Here is a 21160-nt window from a genome sequence, read left to right on the forward strand (position 1 = left end):
TTTGAGGCAATCCAATCCAAATTGAGGGAGCTATTGAAAGTACATAATCTGTTGAAAATGGATATTATCGAAAATCCAATCCAGAAAAGGTTTAGATAAGGAGTGAGTTGGCTGTTTTTAGCCGATTCTACCGAAACGCTATAAACTTGGAACGATGGGGGCATGTGTTATGGTAAAAACTAAATCGTCATTTTAAACCACTTAAAAGGCTAGAAGTAGCCCGACACATCTTTGGTAGTATAATAAGGGTCTTAACATATAAAAATTAGCATTGATAACTTTGTAAGTGTACAGATAGTTTATTAAAAGGACATTTTATACACACAATACCATCAGTACTGGTTGCAACAGGCCTGCTATTATAGTGGTAAGATATAACAAGCCGTTTTGGAAAACTGCCTCTTCTGACATTACAAGTGGGCGTATCCTCCTAGATGTATGACGGATAGATGAGCAATGTTTGCTACAGTCCACTGGGTAGGCTGGTAGACTGATCTATTCTTCACACATCTAGGTGGACACGCCCACTTGTGATGTCAGAAGTGGTAGAATTCCAAAACGGCTTGCAATGGCTAATCATACTCACACCTGGTGGTATGTCACCTTTAAAGCCACAGTGTTGCCCTCATACAGAGAAGTAATCACAGGGAGTGTACATCATCAACGCATTCATGGGAGTGGTGGGCGTATGTATTAAACACGTGACATGTAAATTGCGGGTCCAATAGACATCTGAAGAATAAGCCCCGCCTCCGAGGGTCCGGTGCCCTCGGTCAAATGTCTATGGGAAATAACATGTTTATTTTAATGACCGTACATAACAAACTCTGTAGGTGGCAAAAAAGTAAAAGCTGCGTCACGTTTTGAACTACATGCTTTTTCCATCTGGTTTCCACTGTAGTTTCGGATTCTCTGTGTCGTTAAAGTAGCATTAATAATCGTTTATTTCTTTAACGGCACCGACAATCCAAAAACTCAGTCAAAACTAGATGGAAAAAATGTGTAGTTCAAAACTTTACGCAGCTTTTTCTTCTTCGCCCCCTACAGAGTTTGTTAAGTACGATGATTCAAAAACCCATTTTATTTCCCATAGATATTTGACCAAGGGAACCGGAGTCTCGGAGACGGGACTTATTCTTCTGTCTATAGGGTAACAGTCTTAAGGTGTTTGGCATTGTTCTCTCCGACCTAGGGGGACACTACAAATCTACAAACCTCGATTAGTGGCTTAGCTAGATATGTTGCGCTCAAAGCCTGGGTTAGCTGTTTAATGAAAGCCGCTCTCTTTAAGGGTCGCTGTATAACCATGGTGACTTATGCTGTCAACCAAACCTGGTCGCGACGAGGTTATCAGCTAAGTCTATCGGGTTATATCGGCTTGCGCAGCTGCCTAGCCCCTCCTTTGACAATGCTGTCACCATTTGTGGGTGTTCCCGTAGACCTCAAGAGTCTGTATCGTACAGGGGTCCCTCCAGAGAAAGGGGGTCTTCCGGGAAAGATCCAATCTCTTGGTATTGCCTGAGAATATTCTTTATGAGAGATACAGGTTCTCATCAGAGGGTATTCCCTATTTGATCGTCCTTGTTGGACCTTATGTAGGCAATGCTACACAAAGAAGCTGTGCACTTACTGTTGCGCAGTGTCTCTGTGTTTCACTGTGATTTTCTCGCAAGGTTGTAGCTGGTCATACATGCTAAATATGTTTTTGGTGTTCCTAGCCTTTTGACCACTCAAACTGCAAGGAAGGATTTTATACACTTTCAGATAAAAGAAAACATCCGGATTTGCATTTTCATCACTATTGGGATTAATGGCGAACAATTCTGCACTTACTTAATTTTTAGACATTATGCAATATTCACACAAGAATTTACATGATATGATTTTTTTGCCAGCACGCCGTTGTTATCTGTTTCTTGAACTCCTTATAGGATTTCATTATGACTATCTGTTCCTCTTGAGTGAAATATACTGCTCTTGATCTATCTTTTTTGAAAAGGTGAGTAAAATTACGCGATAAACGCCCCTTTTGAGGGAACGCGCATTGAAACTAAAGCGGAAAACCTGGCTTGACAAATTGACTCGTAAGTGAGTTTCGTGGTACCATTTAACTCTGATTGTGAGTTTTGAATTTGTCGATACAGGTTTTCCAAAGAAAGCCTGGCTATGTTCAGCGCGCTTCAAAGTATACCCCACAGCTCGAAAACAAACGCACAGCAAGACCGTGCAATGCATACATTGGTGACCGGATTAAAGCAGCAATGTAATCAAATGTGTAAGAGCATTTAAAATCTACATTAAAATGACCAACGTGGTACAAATACAAAGAATATACATCTCTTTACGGGCGCAGCCACTTTTGTTTGTCGAGTCGTACGGTAAACCTCACTGAACTCGGTAGACACCCAGAATTCAGAGTGGGACCGACCCAAAGGGGGCGTGCCTCAGTGAAATGCTGCAAGAAAGCTTGGAGATTTCCCCCTTTTCAACTTGTGCCAGTGGTGTACAAGGCATCTCGAACAATGATCACATTGATGGATACACTGAGCTCCGCTGCAATTTTAGGTTTTGTTCATCGTTGAGTAAGAGTTGTTGGTCCGGAGGACAGGGGACAGAGGACAGCTTTCTGAGCCTTACCCCAGAAAGCTCTTGATGAAAGCTGTGGAAGTCTCTGTAACACACAGTATAGATTAGGGATGGGCATGATTAATCGACGATTGACTAATTGATCAATAAGAATTTCGTAGACGATGTACATTTTTCATAGACAAAACTAATGCTAAAAGATATCATCACACGGTGTGTCTTTTTACAATTACCATTCATAGTGTTGTTCAGCAGAGAAATAATCTGCCAAAGACGTTGACGTTGATAATAAAGACGTTAACCAGGCAAAAAATCCACTTTCCTTGACAGCGGTCCAGTTTGGTGTGCATAAAAGTACAGATGGACCAATTGCGAACTACTGCAACTGCTGATGCCATCTCTTTAAGTTTAAAAGTAAATATGTGTATATAGGTTGATTATAGCGGACTAAACCACCTCTTCTATTCCGCATGGAATTCTATTCCAATCAGTGTTTTATTGATTTTATTCCGATTTACATGGACACTTCTGATCTGATTAGATTTATAATCGGAATAGATCTATTCCTATCATGCAATCCGAATGTACTGTATATATGGCATTTACAAAAGTGGTAAGTGTACTCTTACGCATTCTCGTGTATTCTGATTGACGCGTATATATGATCATTTTCTATTCCGATTAAGCTGTTCTTCCACTTCTAAATTTAACACTTCGGACCAGAAGTGTCCATGTAAATGCGGGAGAATTAATGATCATTTTTCATTGCATTTTGAATATAGCATATGAATAGTTCATTTTAATATAAAAATATCAATGATTCATCAAAAATTGATCTTTAATTCTACCGACGATCGACAAAGACAATTTAATCGAATGCCCATCCCTAGTATAGGTGCAATTCAAATTTATTTGATTAGCCCTTAATCACCATTACAGTCTCTAAGGGCTTAACAGGCCAAATATTTATGACACCCCCTAATCCAAGCCCCCATCAATGCATACATGTTAATCTATTGAAGAATTTTTCACTTAATATTACGAATAAGTCATTTAATCACAGCATAGAATAAAAATGATCTGTAGATACTAAAAAAATGAATTCAGCACAGCCTAGCACGTATTATTCCTACTTTTACGATTAGTGCTGTCAATTTCTTTATAATAAAACAGGTTCGGATTTCCAAAAATCGCACCAGGTCCTGGGAAGTCTCCCAGGTGATGCGAAAAGTGTCGATGTGGTTGTTAGCAGGGCTGTCCTCACCTTACGTCCATCAGCTCCTCACCCCATGACAAGGATAGATAGCCTTCCGGTGCCCATCCCAGGGGTACTTTCAGCAGTACAACAGATTACAACCATGTTGTCAACTTCTAACTGTTCTGTTTATGTGATGTTTATTGTTATTCACAGGCCTTTCTCTAACTAGTTGAACATTGGTGTGGTGGATATTGGAGAAGTGCTTATCCTTTCATAATAACAACTGAATCTTAAACGAAAGACTCCCAATTGCAGCTTTCCAATTGGGAGTACATTTATTTGTTACATTTATTAACAAATAAATGTAATTACAATTTTTTTTTTTAAGGTAAACAACAGACAATAATATTGTTGGATATCTTTTTTCTAATTTCCTCCACTAGGTGGCACTGCTGGGTCTGGACCTCCTCTCTGCCTTAGTGACCAGGCTACAGGAGAGATTTAGGTCCCACGTGGGAACAGGTGAGATCCCCGTCATCTTTAATGCTTCCTACGATACCGTAGCTATATTGTTTGACTCCACTGAAAGGAAGGATGTGTAAACCTGGTTGAGCTAAATTGACCCCTATTTCACAAAATGTAACTAAACTGGATTGAAGTTTGTGATTAAATTGTCACCTAACTAAGTTCATCCTATTTTGAAGTCATTGTACTTGTACATTGCAGACTATGTATGAGATGGATGTGGTGGTATTGGGGGGCATGGTCAGGGGTGTGGTTGTGGGTGGGGTCAGGGGTGTGTTCAAGCAAGGGGGGAGTGGCTCTGGCCCTGGCGCGGGTCCTGGCACTGGTCCTTACAACCAAATACAAGCTGTATCCTACATCCACCTCCCTAGTCCCTTCCTATAGTCCCATAGAGCAGACATTAAAGGAAAAGGAAGGAGCCCTGGGACTGCAAAAGCCATCAGGTATCCCTTATTGCACGATATTTTGAATACACTGCTGTGACAACTACTACAAAAGAATATGTTTCTTCTTTTTTATCTGGTTCTGTCCCACCTTGGACTTAGTATATAAGGATGCTGCTTGGTTCACACTTTAGGGTACTTAATATGCTAGGGTAGTTAGCATCTTAGGCCAGCGTGCTAGGTTACTTAACGCTGCTTGGTTTGGTAATTAGCAGTGGCCGGGTACTTGGTATGCTAGGTTATTTAACATTGTAGTGCACTTAGCATGGTAGGGCACTTAGCCACTTAATCGTCAAATCATGCCGGCGGGCAAGTTTTAGTTACACCACCCCTTTCCCCCAACATGCTAGGTCAATTTTCGGCATCATAAGGTTGAGTGATGTAGTCATGTCATACACCGTTTGAAAGATTAGAATCTCAGGAATGTCAACCAATGTCAACCATTCGGTGGAATAAATATGTTTAGCGAATATAGGTCAAATATATCCTAGTGTCTTAGGTCAAAGTAGCTCCCCTCACCCTCCCCCTCCCTTGGTGCATTCTTACTTTACCGTCGTTGTGTAGCAATGAGTTGATACTTCATGTTGGGTCTTGAAATGTTCTTAAGAGTCTACAGAAATCGAATATCAATTTTATTTAATCTAATTACATTGTGTATATGCACAAGCAATCTTATACAAAGCAGCCGAAAAATAGAAAACCGAAACGCTGCAATGTTTTCTGGTAGAAAACTGCTATTTGGGGTTTAAATTCCGCTATTGTCGTCCACTGTGTTCGCCAGGGTCTCACGATGACGTAGAGCCCTCACACATGTCTGTAAGACCAATACTTCCTTGTAAACAAGCCTTACAAGCCAATGAGGGGATCACTATCAAAACAGGGCATGTATACTTTGATTGACAGCTTCACCAGCAGACAGCAAGTGTCGGGGACGGGCCTAGATATCCTAATAGCTAATGAAAAGACCTTTCTGACGATATCCAGCATGTCAAACACCGTCTCACGTGTGGCTAAGAAAACAAATGCGCAAGGGGTGTGCGTAAAGTAGCAGGCTCGTCGCCAGAGTGCCAGTGTGGAGCAGGTGGTTGATTTGCGCACTCGTGTGTGGTTTTATTTTTTTTTATTTTTGTTGTGGAGTGTGGTTTTATGGACATTTTAAAAGATGGCTAAACGCCCGGAGAAGAAGGGAGGGAGGGAGAGAATCATGTAAATAGTTATTTATGTTTATTTGTACATAGTTATTATAATTTTACTTTTTTTTGTTTATTTGTACATACTTATTTATAGTATTTTACTATTTCAGTATTGATGTTTTATACCACTTTTTTTTGTCAAAATTGCATAGGTGGAATAGCTAAAAATGGGATTTTTGTGTGTGTCTCATTACATATCAGAACATCTGGTATGCTATCTAAATGGTTCCCAAGAAAGCCCAGAGGGTAACCTTTCATTTGAGATCAAGATTATGCTTTGTTTACAGTATGCATTTTGGGTAGCCAAAGGTCTTTTTTGGAGTCTCCAAAAGGACCCTGACCAAAACGAATGGACATATCATTACATAAAAGGATCTGGAGACTTCATTCACTGGTTCTCAGCTCTCCAAAGAGATCAAGCATGTGATTAGAGGTCATACTATGAAGGAGCAGAGCTCTCTAGAGTAGGCTCAGTGCAAAACCTAAAAAAAGGTCAAAAATGGCCCGAAGGCTAAGTGGTTAGCATTAGGGCTGGGCGATTAATTGAATTTCGATCTCGATTTCGATTTTAGCATCAAACGATCACAAAATTCCCCTTATCAAGTTTTTTTAAGTTTTTTTTTAAAAAATATTTTATAGAAAGTGCAGAACAGCTGGATACATATCTGTGCATTATTTTAGATTTGAACATTTTCTTTTGGACCATTTTGTGTATTTTCTTAAGGCGAAATTTCAAAGTTCTCATTTACAAAGTGTTTTTGACAGAGACATGCTGAATAACTGCATCATGTTTTCATACTCAAAAAATAATTTGTTTGAATAATCGTGATTTCAATATTGACCAAAGTAATCGTGATTATGATTTTTTCCATAATCAAGCAGCCCTACTTAGCATGCTTGTTATGTCCTTTATTACTTAATATTTATGCTGCTGAGTATGTTAGGATAGTTGCAGTGGCGGTTGTAGGATTTTTCTGAAACAGGGGCTATTAAGGGGCCACAAGTTACACTCAGGGGCCAAGTACAGGGTACATCCAAGCACACAAATAATTTATTCAGTATGCAAATTAATTTGGCAGTCATACCTTTATCAAACGCGCTAATAAAAAATGATCAGCCAGTTAGGTTCTTAATGATTTTCTAATTTATGTATACTATGCATAAAGGATACAATGCATAAAACTCATTGAATGCAATGCATCACACACACACACACACACACACACACACACACACACACACACACACACACACACACACACACACACACACACACACACACACACACACCAAGTACAGCACAGCACAGCAAATTCAGAATAAAAAAAAGGGTTAAACAAGTTTAGTGACTTACAAGTTTAGTAGTTTACTTTAGTGCTCACAATTTAGTTAACAAACCTAAAATTTGTGAGAGCAGCAGCTAAAAAATCATTCATATATTAATGACAACCAACACGAGGATTTGTGACTAACCAAGAATTGTCTTCTTATTGGATGGACGGATGGATTCTTTCTCCCGCCTCGCATAACATCCGAGAATATTAGGCTCTGGTAACGTTCAGCCAATAACAGTAAAAGTTGCAAGCAAAAATTATTGCAAGCTTCTACTCCTAAGTTGCATTGAAACATTACTGCCGCCAATAGTTTGGGTGTGAAATTCCATCTGTGATCGTTGAATTCTCCGGTAGTTCTTCTCGTCAATTGATTGACGGAGTAGGGCCACGTCAGGGGGCCAATCAGATTTCAGAAGCGGCCAGGGCCCCTGTGGCCCCGGCCCTAGAACTGCCACTGGATAGTTGGCATCTTAGCATCCTCCTGAAAATGAAAACCTAACCTTCGTGCACATAAATAAAACCACACTAATAGAAATTAATTAAGAAAATCTGCAGGACTGCAGATAGTTGTAACCCAGCCACGGAGGGGGGGGTCGCCGTCAGTTGCTCTGCAATATTCATTCTGCATAACATTGTTGTGTCGTCTTGTAGTCCTGCCCAGCCTCATAGACAGACTGGGGGACTCCAAAGACCAGGTTCGGGACCAGGACCAGATCCTGCTGCTCAAGATCATGGAGCAGGTCGCCAGCCCACAGGTAAAAAAACGCACTCAACCACACACACACACAAAACCCTTTTTTTTTGTTTTTGGGCTCCAATGCAACCTATGATGTTTTTGTTCTTAATTTGTTTTTGATCTGAAAATTGTATTATTATTTTGTGTAGTATAATAAAATCTGCCTCTATATGTTTGTGTTTGTACGCGTGTGTGCGTTTGCATGTGGCTGTGCAGTACATATGGGACCGGATGCTGGGAGGATTCAAACACAAGAACACCAGGACCAGAGAGGGAGTGTGCCTTTGTCTCATCACAACGCTCAGCACGTACGTATAGGTAGAAGTACTCACTGATCTTTCCTAGTTCAGGCGTTCCCTACGAAGCACTTTGGGCAACTTTGCATTTTGGGTTGAGCACCTTTGATTCCCGATATAACAGTGCACCACATAATGTGTTAGGCAGCTCACTTTAACATTGGATGCCAAACTTAATTCAAGAAATCACGCATTTATTGCCTCACATAAAGTAAACATTGCAACGTTTCAGAGGTTTGGGCTCTTGATCGATTTGAGTTAAAGTATTCTTACTATACATGATTTTTTAATTCAATCAAAGCATACAATAATAATTATTTGTTGTTTAAAAAATTCATTAAAAGGCAGACCCTAGCCCGCATTACTCCTGATTTAAGGATTACTGATGTCACCCAGGTAGTGATGGCAGTCTGACACTGAAGCGCCGATACGTGCTTCATACCATTAACTACACTAGCCATAAAAACCACTGCTTCGAAGGTTGCTTTGGTACGGAAAAATCACTTGAGATATGACGTCAGAAACAGCAAACGCTTGTTTCTCTGAATGAATCACCTGAGTGGTTCGGGGCGCCACACACAGACCACTCAGGTTCTGCCACTGCAACTGGCACCGCCTCGTTTCAAGTTTGAATTGTAGCGCCTTTAAAGCATAAAAAGTTGAATGCACAACATTGCATTCAACTTCATTCAACTACATTGCATTCAATCCAGTACCATACTGGTACTGGATCAATCACAAAAATGTGTACCCTCATCACTTCATACTGACGCAACAATTTTTAGGTACAACGGCCTCATCTGTGCCTTCTAAACGAGTGTTCTCCAAATGTGGAGAAGTTGAGAGCAAATAAAAAAGAAACGGGCTCAGTCCAAAAAGTGTTGAAAAAAAGAATGTTCCTAAATCAAAACCTTTGAATATTCCCTATTCCACATACCCCCTGGTTACACAACCACACCGTGCCATATTTTCCAAGCATATCCTAATTTTCCCCAAGCACTCTCTGCTCAATAACACAAATTCATTAATCTCCATTTGTAAATATAATGATATCTCAATCTTTGTATATGTGTGCATGTGTGTATAATCACACACCGTGTGTGTGTGTGTACGCACTAGATTTATGTCACTGTCTTAAAGCGTCCTGGCCACTATCTAGCCCGTATAATTTAGTTGCAGCCTTGGTTCTTCACCAGGAGAGGTCACTGTTAGTGAAGCTTCAAGTAATGAACCCATTTTCGAAAGTATGTGCCTAAGTGGTTCAGTGCTTTGCCAAAGCTTCATTTGCCCATCACTAGCTTTTAGAAGGGCTGTGTAAGGAATATATGAAGAAAATTGATATAGAGACACATTCAACAGAGAAGCTCTCACTGATCTTTCCTACTTTCAGCTGGTCCGCACAAAGCACCATGGTCAATTTTGCCTTTGAGTTGAGCCCTTCTATTCTTTTATATAACAGTGCACCACGTTAAGCAGCCACCTGTAACGTGGGTGCCCAACTTAATTCATGAACACACGCATTAAAGGCCTCAAATGAAGTAAACATTTAGCCATTTCAGACGTTTGGGCTCTTAACTGATCTGAGTTCATATATTGTTAACACCAAAAACGTTCTTCCTCTCCCCTCTAGGTACGGTGCCCAGGGAATTACCCTCAGTAAAATCGTCCCCCACATATGTAACCTCTTGGGGGACCCAACCAGCCAGGTAGGACTGTGACTGTTAGAAAAAAGTAAAAGGAACGACAATTGATACTTCAGTTTTCCAACATTTACAGCGGTCTGGGCTAATGACAAGGCTAATAAATAGCCTTATTTAACAATTGTATAATCATATACAAGAACATTGACTCTGTTCATTGAAACAGCAAGATTTCAATGAACAAAGGCTTCTACACAAAACAGCTAATCATTCATCATTCAAATAACAGAGTTGTAGTTAGTTTGCAGTGTCATGGATCGGCCAATATATCTGCTGCCCAGACACAAAGGAGCAGAGCCTGGTAAGAGGGGTTCATATGGACAATAGAGCCCCCTGGTGCCCGGTTTCAGAACTGCACCTAAGAACATGCACATCTACATGGAGGATGTTGTATATGTATTGTTCAATACCCGGCACCTCCTAGCTGAGTGTCATGGTGTCCCTGAGCAAGGCACCTAACCCTAACTGCTCCCGATGAGCTGGCTGTCACCTTTGCATGGCTGACTCCGCCGTTGGTGTGTGAATGTGTGTATGAATGGGTGATTGTAAGGGAACATTGTAAAGCGCTTTGGGTGGCCAATGGTTACAGAAAAAGTGCTATATAAATGCAGTCCATTTACTTCATAATCTTCTCTGCTTGTAAAAGCAGAGATCTTCTACAAAGAAGGTCACATTGAGGTTGACTGGTTGAACAACATAAAGCAAGAATGCTCAAGTACCGTCACCTAGTTTGGACGAGACTTTTGCTTCAGACTTTGAATACAAGACTGGTTCCTTTCCGTTAGTTCCCATTTTGTTTAACTATAAGTAGCTGCCAGAACAAACACCGTCCCCACTGAATAAATCTAAGGATCAGTTGACCTTTTAAAGATAGATGGAGTAAAAGAGAGACAAAGAAAGAGAATTGGGGAAGGAAAAGGGGCGAGAGCAGACAGTAATGGTGGTGTGTGCTTGTGTGTTTGCGTGAATGCGTGTGTTTGGTGAGCAGGTTCGTGATGGAGCAATCAGCAGTCTGGTGGAGATCTACAAACACGTGGGAGAGAGAGTCAGGATGGACCTCACTAAGAAGGGTCTGCCGCAATCACGGTACTTCACCTAAACCTTATCAAACACACACAAACACACACATAGGCAATGGGTGGCCGTTGGGAAAACCTGCTGGTGTCTCTCTTGTCTCTCTTTGTTAAGTCCGTCAGCCTTCTTTTTCATTGAATTTATTGGCAGGCTACAATGTGTCGCGCTGCTATGATGTCACGATGCTTACGTAGCTGCCGCGGCTATCGCCATTCAGCTTAAACCGCTATCTACCATAAGGTAACTGTCGGAGGTGGAAATACGAACTGTAACCGAGCTTTCCCGCTCCGAGCCGCACCTAACCGTACCGCACCATACATCAGGGAGTCTGAATGTTCTTCTGTTGCGCTGAATACTTTAACTGCAATGTTGCCACAGGCCACCAATTACAAAGTATCCAAAGATTTGTATACAGCCTCAGAGAGGAGTTATTTGGTTCTCATCCTCAATTAACCCTAACTCCCACAACGCCTTTCTGTGGTGTCTAAAGGATATAATACAAACACAGTACATTTTTACTAGTTTAATGGTAGTCCGTACATCATAGATCATAGCATATTCATCCAATGCCAATAGAGTACAAAGTATCTAAAGAAAGATAGAAGGGTATGGTAGTGTGGCAAAGGCACTAGGTTCAATTCTTCATATACATAGCTGACCTTTAGGAATCCTTGAGCAAGATGCCCTCAACCCTACCTGCTCCTCAATTACCTAATCCACTGTTAATCACATTGGATGAAAGTAGAAGTAAATTATATCAATCAATGCATCCACAATTCAATGACATGTTCTTTGGAACCCTTACGTTTGGCCAGAGTCTGAATAACTTGTGAGTCTAGATGAGGATTAGACATGGGTAAATCAAAAATCCTTCAATTTGAAAAAGTGAAATGCTCCAAGGCATAATAATTCGGCCTGTGCTAAAGTTGGCTTTCTTTATCAGAGGAGATGACTGGCTCTCTGCTGGGTGCTGGGTGACGAGGCTGAGGATAGATCGAAACCTCAATCTTTTAATTCCCCTGTTATCTCAGCCATAGCCTCAAGCTAGCCCGTGTGAGCTAGCTCGCTATCAGTATTTCTATTTTTTATACAATAAAAAATAGAAACACAGTATATGTATTTATATTTATACAATTATATTATTATACAATTCAATTAATTACATTTTTAATCAATTGATTTAGTTTATTCACATACTTTTGTCCTTTGTGTCCACATATCCTTTTTTTAGGAAATATTATTGTTAGTTAGGATTATAAACTAAATTTGATCCATCCTTCCATCCATGTAAAGTAATTATCCGTGATTGAATGTGATACGCGTACAAACACACAGGCACACACACATATACACGCTCACACATATACACACTTGCAAGCTCAGTGTACTGCCTAAATTAGTTTTTTTATGGCCAGATTCAGATTTGTTACATAACCACCACCTCCTAGTCCTTCAGTTGAACTATACCACCTAGCCCCTGAGGTCTTCTGCTACAACCTTTCCTCCATCCATCCAGACCTTGATGGTAACAGTTATGAACAATTTCACTCCACCACTGTGCTCGTTCCTTGTTTCCCTGCTCCCTCTCTGGTTCTGTTCTGCCATGATGAAGCAGTTTTCTCTCTCTCTCTCTCTCTCTCTCTCTCTCTCTCTCTCTCTCTGCAGGTTGAATGTAATCTTCAATAAATTTGATGAAGTCCAAAGATCTGGGAACATGGTGGCGACCCCGGGTTCAGGTTAGTGTTTAATATGGAACTCTCTATTAAGCTTTCTGCTAGAGTGTTAACCTAGTCTAATGTGTGCGGTTGAGTGTGTGCGCGTGGTTGTTTGTGTGTGTTGTTTGATACTTTGGCGACCCGTCCCCAGGAATGTCTCTGTCACTCTGGAATCACCACACCAATGTCAAACGGGAACCGCGTGGGTCTGCTCCCAACGCGAGGAAAAACGAAAATAATACTGGTGACTCCGTGAGCCACGGAAGAGTCAGGGCAATTGTTTTTCCGGCACGGCCGGTCGCCTCCCTGGATGCGGGAGTTCGTTCCCATCTGGCGATCCGTTCCGGTGTCGCGTTCAGTGTCGCCAAACGTCATCCGTCAAAAATCGGGTCCTGGAGGTTCCCTGGTCGCAACGTGCTTCCAGCTTCTCTGCCTAAGAAAACAAAACACAGCCTTTTAATGTCACCTGGCCTTCCTCTTGCTCTGCCGCAGGTGTTCTCCATTGCGCTGATTAGTGTTACGTGATGGACGCTCTCTGGTGCCAGCTGGTGGGTATTGGCGGTATACGCTGTCCACCACCTCTCCTCTGGGCCGCCTGGACCGAGGTGTTGCGACGGGGTTGCCACACTCCTCCACCGTTGGTTGAAACCTCGGGTTGTCTCTGACCGACCAGAGGCAAGTATCTCGGTGAGACAGAGCGTTGGCATTGGCGTGTTCCCTGCCCAGCTGGTGGTCCACCTGGAACCTAAAATCCTGAAGGGCCAGGAACCACCTCGTCACCTATGCATTCGTGTCCTTTGCACTGGCCATCCACTTGAGTGGCGCATGGTCGGTGACGAGTGTGAACTTCCGGCCCAGGAGGTAGTATCTCAGCTTGTCCATGGCCCATTTGATGGCCAGGGCCTCCTTCTCCATGGTGGAGTAGTTCTTCTCGTTGGAGAGGAGTTTTCTACTGATGTAGGTCACTGGGTGTTCCTCTCCCGCCCGGACCTGTGAGAGTACCGCTCCCAGTCCCACTTCGGACGCATCGGTGTGGACTATTAGGGCAGAGAGAAATCAGGTGTTATCAGGATGGGTTCCCAGCAGAGAGCTTGTTGAAGGTTACCGAATGCCCTCTCTGCTGCCTCCGACCAGGTTATCCGGTCTGGCAGGGACTTCCGGGTCAGATCATTTAGGGGGCTGGCCAGAGTGGCGAAGCCGGGGATAAACCTCTGGTAGTACTCTACCAGACCAAGAAACGATTTCACCTGTTTTTTGGAGGTGGGGCGGAGCCAGTCCCGGATGGCCTCAACCTTGCCCTCCTGGGGTCGGAAGTTCCCACGTCCGACTTGGTAACCCAGGCATGACGTCTCCTCGAGACCCAGGCGGCTCTGTGCTGGGTTGGCCGTGAGACGGGCCTTCCTCAACTCCCCCAGGACCGCCCGCCGCTGTCAGAGGTGGACATCCCAGCTGGTGCTGTGGATTATGATATCGTCTTTGTATGCTGCTGCGTACGCCTGGTGTGGCCGAAGGAGTTGGTCCATCATCCGCTGGAATGGGCCCTGTCGGAAGTTGTTCCGGACGATGGGCCAGACCTGCGCCATGCGGTCCCGCACCTGCTCCACGTGGTCCACCATGGTGTGATGAGGAGATGGCCGACTCTCCCACGCCTCCTTGGCGAGGTCGAGGAGTCCCCTTGGTCTTCTCCCAAACAAGAGCTTGAAGGGGGAGAAACCCGTGGAGGCTTGGGGCACTTTGCGGACTGCAAATAGAACATGTGGCAGGAGCTGGTCCCAATTCTTCCCATTGGTGTGCATGGCCTTTTTGAGCATTTGTTTGAGGGTCTTGTTGAAACGTTCCACGAGCCCGTCTGTCTGGGGGTGGCACACCAAGGTTTGGAGCTGTTTAACCTGGAGGAGGCTAAGCAGTTCTTTCATTACCCGTGACATGAAGCAGGACCCCTGGTCTGTTAGTACCTCCCTGGCTGTCCCTACCCGACTGAACAGAGCCATGAGCTCCTTAGCTACAGCCTTGGCGGTGGCGGCGCAGAGGGGCAGGGCTTCAGGATACCTGGCGGCGTAGTCCACCAATACTAAAATGTACCGATGACCCCGGCTGGTCTTCGGGAGAGGCCCGACAATGTCAAGTACTAACCGGTCAAACGGTACTTCAATAATCGGCATGGGGATTAGAGGGTTTCGGACCGAGGGTCTCGGGGCAGTACGCTGGCATTCGGGGCATGTCTGACAGTACTGGATGACGTCTCTTTTCACCCCGGGCCAATAAAAACGGTCTAAAATCCTCTCCCTGGTTTTATCCATGCCTCAGTGGGCCCCTAGCAGATGGGAGTGTGACATGAACAGGAATTTTCTAATGTAAGGGCGAGGTACCACCAGTTGTTCGGTCACCACCCCCCCACCCCCCCTCTCTACTATCCGACAGCAGGCCCGCCCTGGTGCTGAAGTGAGGTTGTGGTAAGCAACACACCGACTCCCAAGCTTGGCCATCATGGGCCAGGGCGTGACCCCAGGCGCGTTTCAAGACATCGTCCTGTAGCTGGGCGCTGGCGAACTGTCCAGGTCGATCTGTTCCTCCCCCCCTATTGGAAAGAAATCCGAGAACTCGTTGAGAGGGGAGCTCTCAGATTCTGCTGGTGAGTCGGTCTGCTCGGTAGCCGTCAGGGTGTCCGGGGTGTCTAGGGGTGGCCACGTAGAGTCCGCTCGGTGGGGTCCTCCTGTCGAGTGGGCTGGGGTACCCAGTAGGGAGGGGCCATCCCCTTTGGAGCTCCTCCAGTAGAGTCGTCCTCTGCAGACGACTCTACTGGGGGTGAGTGGGCCACACGAGCACCATAAGCGGGTCGGCCTGGTCGTCCGTGCAGTCGTGGCGGGTCCCCTAGTGGTCGGGAACCCGGTTCGGGGTTCCACAGCCTGTGGAATATTGGACAGTCCCTACCAATGAGTAGGGGTACAGGGAGGTGGGGCACGATCCCGACCCGTGCCGTAAACACCCCTCGGGGGGTCCGCACGACCACATTGCAGCTCCAAGGAGCTCCCCCCACCTTCCCCCAGCTAGGTCGGGGCGTAGGAGGGTCACGACACTGCCTGTATCCAGGAGGGCCTGAGTGTCCTTGTACGCCCGCTGGGGATTTGGGGCCCCGGGCTTCTGATCAGCCCAACAGGTTGTCAGGAGATACAGTCCTGTCCGTCCCTCGTCGGTGAAGGCCGAAGGCATGGATACATCCCGGTTTCCGGGACAGTGTCTGGCTAGGTGACCTGTCTGTCCGCAGCTAAAGCACCGTCTCTATCCTCTCGGGGAGAGGTTCGGCGGCCTCGGTGGGGGTGATGGTTGTGAGGAATTCGGTCCTCACCTGTCCCTACAGCGGGCCGCGATGGGGACGGATGTTGAAACTCAGCTGTTGAGCCACTTGCCAGTTCTCCAGTTGCTCTCCGGGCGTCTGGCGGGAGCTGACGGATGGTGTTATCTATTAAAACCCGATCCAGGAGGCTGGGTCCCTCACCGGCTGCGAGCCATACTTAACGTTGGGTACTGACTGGCGCGCTCCGGTGTCAGATCCTGGCTCGCCTGCTGTGTGGGTCCGGTGAGGAAGGGGGACAGTATGTGAGCCCACTGGTCCTCCGGCCACCTCTCCCGACGGGCTGTCCTTTCGAACACCTCCAGGTAGGCCTCCACGTCGTCATCCGGGCCGAGTTTGGTGAGGCGGCTGGTAGGTGCGGAGGTCGGGGATTCGCGCAATGCTTGCTGGGTGAGTCATAGTACCGCCTCCCGGAGAAGGACGAGGCTCTGGGCGATGTTTCTCTGGGTAGCGGCTTCCTGTTTGCTTGGTCCCGTTGCTGACGCTGGGCAGCGGCCACGGCTGTGGCTCCGTCCGGGTTCTGCATTGAAAGTGGGCTGGTAATCCAAAATAGTCCGTAACGTGGTCAAATTGCCCGCATCCTCAACCATATGTGGCGACCTGGCCCCAGGAATGTCTCTGTCACTCTGGAATCACCACATGTCAGGGTCCGGTTTAAGCCAAATGAGGCATTTATTAAATTCCGTCCACCATCGCTCCTCTGGGCCGCCTTCATCGAGGTGTTGGGACCGGGTTGCCACAATACCAAAGGCTCCATATTTACGCCATGAATACAGCCTACGAACATGTACAATAACGAGCCCCAAATCCCCCGGTTCCTCTAAGTATACACATGTACTGTAGACTGCTGATGCTTTCCTTACTATAAAAGGTTTCGCTATGCTGCCATTTCACTTTGAATGCATGTGACTTGACTTTGGTGGGGCTTTGGAGAAAACTGTCCAGAGAATCAAATCACACACACAGAGCTCCATGGTTTGGGGTATTATATCCTGCATAGTGTACGTTTTACCATCAGTTAGGAGCTCTGTCTTGGTGGTGTGTTTGGACGTGTGGAGCTCTGTCTGTGCGGTGTGTGTGGACTCATGGAGTTCTGTCTGGGCGGTGTGTGTGTGGACGTGTGGAGCTCTGTCTGGGTGGTGTGTTTTTGGACATGTGGAGCTCTGTCTGGGCGTTGTGTGTGGACTCATGGAGTTCTGTCTTGGCAGTGTGTAGACGCGTGGAGCTCTGTCTGGGCGGTGTGTGTGGACTCATGGAGTTCTGTCTTGGTAGTGTGTAGACGCGTGGAGCTCTGTCTGGGCGGTGTGTGTGGACTCATGGAGTTCTGTCTTGGCAGTGTGTGGACGCGTGGAGCTCTGTCTGGGCGGTGTGTGTGGACTCGTGGAGTTCTGTCTGGGCAGTGTGTGGACGCATGGAGCTCTGTCTGTGTGTGGACGCGTGGAGCTCTGTCTGTGTGTGGACGCGTGGAGCTTTGTCTTTGTGTGGCACTTGGAGCTCTATATGGGCAGCGGTTGACTTTGGTGTCCATGAGAAAGTAAGCCTTTTCGAACACTTGGATTGATAGCGATTTATTTAATACCAGCGTCCGAGGATAAGGCTTCCCAGACACAAATAGTATAGCGCTACGGTGGGTGTCGATTGTGAAGCTCCGTTTGAGCAGTGATGTATTTAATACCCGCTTCCGAGGCAAATGCTTTCCGGACACCTGTAGTATAACACTACGGTGTTTGGCAGATTATCATCGATTATCGTAGAACATCGCTTATTATAACGCTCATAACAGTTACACAATGAAGGTACTAAACAAGAATCCTACTCTCAGCCTAAAACACTTTTTTTTTATCACATAGGGCCCTATTTTAACGGTCTGAAACGCAAGTGAGAAGCTCCAAGTGCAAGTAGCTTTGTGGGCGGTTCTATGGCGATGTCGCTATTTTACCGGCGCGAAAAAGTACTCTTAAATCTAAAATGGGTTGGTCTGAAGTAGCCTAATTACCCGTAGATGTGGTTTGGGCATGTACACGATGTCTGTGTCAAGAAAATATGTGTTTGCTATAACTTATTACCGCTGTATCAGCTGTTCTTTCCCAAATAATTTACCAAGAATGTGTGTCTAGGTAGATGAGAGAAGCAAAGTGTATGCGCGAGGTGCACAAGCAACATTATGCATGCGCCCTTAAAATAGCATCTGAACAACGCGCCACCGACTTTAAACCAGGTATTTCCTGGTTTGTGACGCAAGTGGTTTCTGAAACTGCAAAATAGCACCAAGGAACGTTTGCGCCAGAACACGCCTCCTTCTTTTGCCGAACCGCCCCTTGGGGCGCAAGATCATTCCCTTATTTACCGACGCGTGGCGTAGGAGGGAAAAGAACACTCTGCGCCAGTTGCAAACTAGCAACGACACATGCGCCAGTGATTAAGTCAATTGTGCCGGATGCAAGATAGGGCCCATAGTGTTGAAATTCCATCCGTAACAGTGGCTGGCTCTTTATGGCCCATGGTTTCGAACAACATAACTCTTACTCATAACTCTCTAGAATGTCTAGAGAATCCACATATGGTTTGTTGCCCATCTTGTTAGTAAATGAATGAGATGAACTTACTAACCGTAGCATTATACTACAGGTGTACAGGTGAATGAGCAAGAGAGCAGTTGAGAATTCAAGGGAACAGATGAGCCAAAGCTATGGTGGCTTTGATAAATGTTACTTCACTCTATAACTTTTCTTTTTCTATTACTATTTACAGTAATATTACTGTAAAATTACAAATTCACTGAGAATGTAATCTCAACATACCGCTGTCATTTTTCAGTTATCTACTTTAAATACTACAACTTTTAATTGATTGGCGCTCTCTCGCCCCTAACACCGCTCGACTACGAGAGCAGGCTTTTATTTCATCACCAACCTGACACACAACCAACACAGATGTTATCCCACCACCGTAAGTACCTCGGTGGCGGTGCCCGATTCCCCCCAACTACAACAAGGCAAATGTTATTTTCCCAAGATTCCTTGCTATTTGCAGTATATGGCTGTAAATGTAAACATTGACTGATGAAATTCTTGAATAATCATTGAGACTCTCACAATGCACTATTTTTCAATGATAGAATTTCACTGTAAATTAACATCAAAGTCTTACGGTGTACCATCTAAACAATTGAATATAATTGTCATCTATTGAATGCATTCAGCATGCCAATGTCCTAGCAGAGACCTGATTTCATCAAAGAGGACCCTGTCTGAGGTCCTAGTTGAAGACTAGGACTTACGCTCATTCCACGGCGCACCTATCCAGTTATGACAGCAAGAGAGAGGGAGTGGAGGGGGTCCTATTAAGTTGTCACAGGGCAGGAGGGGGGTGAGGGGAATAGAAACACAAACGGAGAGTAAAGGCGAGAGAGTGAAGGAGGGAGGGGGAGAGAGATAGCGAGCACATGAGTAAAAAAGAGAGAGAGAGGGGATTAATCAAAACAAACTCTAGATCGGCATTGAATAGTCATATGCAGGGATTTGTATATAGGACACACAGAGGTATTTAGACATAGGAGCAGGGCGAGAGAAATGCAAAGAGACTAACAGATGGAGAGAGAGTGCCAAAACATAGAGAGTAAGAGATAGTGAGCGACAAAGAGCGAGAGAGTGAGAAAGAAGAGAGAGAGAGAGAGCAGAATATTCAATTGCGTAGCAACGCTAGTCTTGCAGTAGCTCCTCTCTGCGTAGAAGGAAGGCTTTGCACCATGACAGCAGGAGAAGGTACGCCACACACACACACACACACACACACACACACACACGGGTAGATGTAGAGCATATTGCTTTGCAATCACTTTCTGCCATCTAGTATGCATAGGGATGTATGTGCGTTCTCCTGCAGATCTTTCTTACTGATTGCTGGTGTGTGTTTACAGTCTTGCTACCTGCTACCTTCTTCATTGAAAACTTTACTTCTTCTGTTTTGGGATTTTTTATTGAAATCACGGGTCATGGCTGTTGGGCAAGATAACTAGATGGTGGGTGGGTGTTGGTGTAGCTGAGAGGTGGACATGCTACAGCAGTCACACAGTGACTGCACTGTGCTGGCTCTTGACCACCGAAGTCATGGGAGACCACCACCTGCTCTTCCTCTCTTCGGTCTCCCCCTCCCCCACTCAGCGGAGATCAGAGATCCTGCAGCATTCAGCAACCCAGCAGGGTTTTCGTCATTTGTTGTTGTGGTTGTAATTTTAGACTCTAGGTATAGCAATGATTGCTTCATGCTGTTCATGGTTGATTTGTGTTTCTCTCACTTCTTTGAATGAGTTCAACACATACAACACATGAATTCAACACATACAATCTGGTATTTTGCTTTGTATTGAATGTAGCTTCCAAGTTAAGTTGAAGTAACCTACTTGCCTTAGGTTCAGGTTACGTCGAAATAACCTGCTTACCTTAGGTTCAGGTGATCAGAGATTTGTAAATGAACAAATCCCTCAATCATACTCTCATGACAGTTTGACAGCAATGGTATGTTCCTTCGCCCATTCACTTAACTATTTTACTGCAAACCATCTGCATGTGCGGGACAAATAAACAAATTGTTTATTGTATGGGAACAGTTCAACACTGTCCACCCCCTACAACCACCAACAAACACATGCTTTATCTCCCGCTCTTTGACAACCTTCTCTGTCCTCTGAGAATGTCAGCTATTTATGAACTCAACACAAGCTCTGATTCCCCTGCCTCCATTTTGCTTGTTTATTTACTTTTGAGGCGAGGACAGGCCCAATATCTTCTGGTGGGGTATACTATGAAGCTCGATTAGTGGGTTAGCGAGTTATGTTCCGCTCAAAGCCTGGGTTAACTGTGACATGAAAGTCGCTCTCTTTTAGCGTCAATGTATCAATATGGTGATTAATGCTGCCAACCAAATCTGGTTGGGAGGAGGTTATCAATTAAGACTTTGGGGTTAGATCGGCTACTTAAAGCTAAGCGCTCTTTCCTAGCCCCTCATT

The 21160-nt window shown here is 44.9% G+C and overlaps 1 protein-coding gene across 1 annotated transcript in view; it reads left to right on the forward strand.

Moving 5' to 3' along the window:
• Positions 1-21160, forward strand: part of clasp1a (cytoplasmic linker associated protein 1a) — a 133555-nt gene that overhangs the window by 15841 nt on the left and 96554 nt on the right. Inside the window, exons 3-8 of the mRNA XM_079757971.1 lie at positions 4228-4306; positions 7931-8034; positions 8232-8323; positions 9942-10017; positions 11000-11097; positions 12751-12821. Coding sequence (XP_079614097.1) covers positions 4228-4306; positions 7931-8034; positions 8232-8323; positions 9942-10017; positions 11000-11097; positions 12751-12821 — 520 coding nt within the window. The remainder of the gene's footprint in view (positions 1-4227; positions 4307-7930; positions 8035-8231; positions 8324-9941; positions 10018-10999; positions 11098-12750; positions 12822-21160) is intronic.

This window comes from Pollachius pollachius (genome assembly GCF_949987615.1).
Source record: "Pollachius pollachius genome assembly, chromosome: 20".
NCBI classification, from domain to species: Eukaryota; Metazoa; Chordata; class Actinopteri; order Gadiformes; family Gadidae; genus Pollachius; species Pollachius pollachius.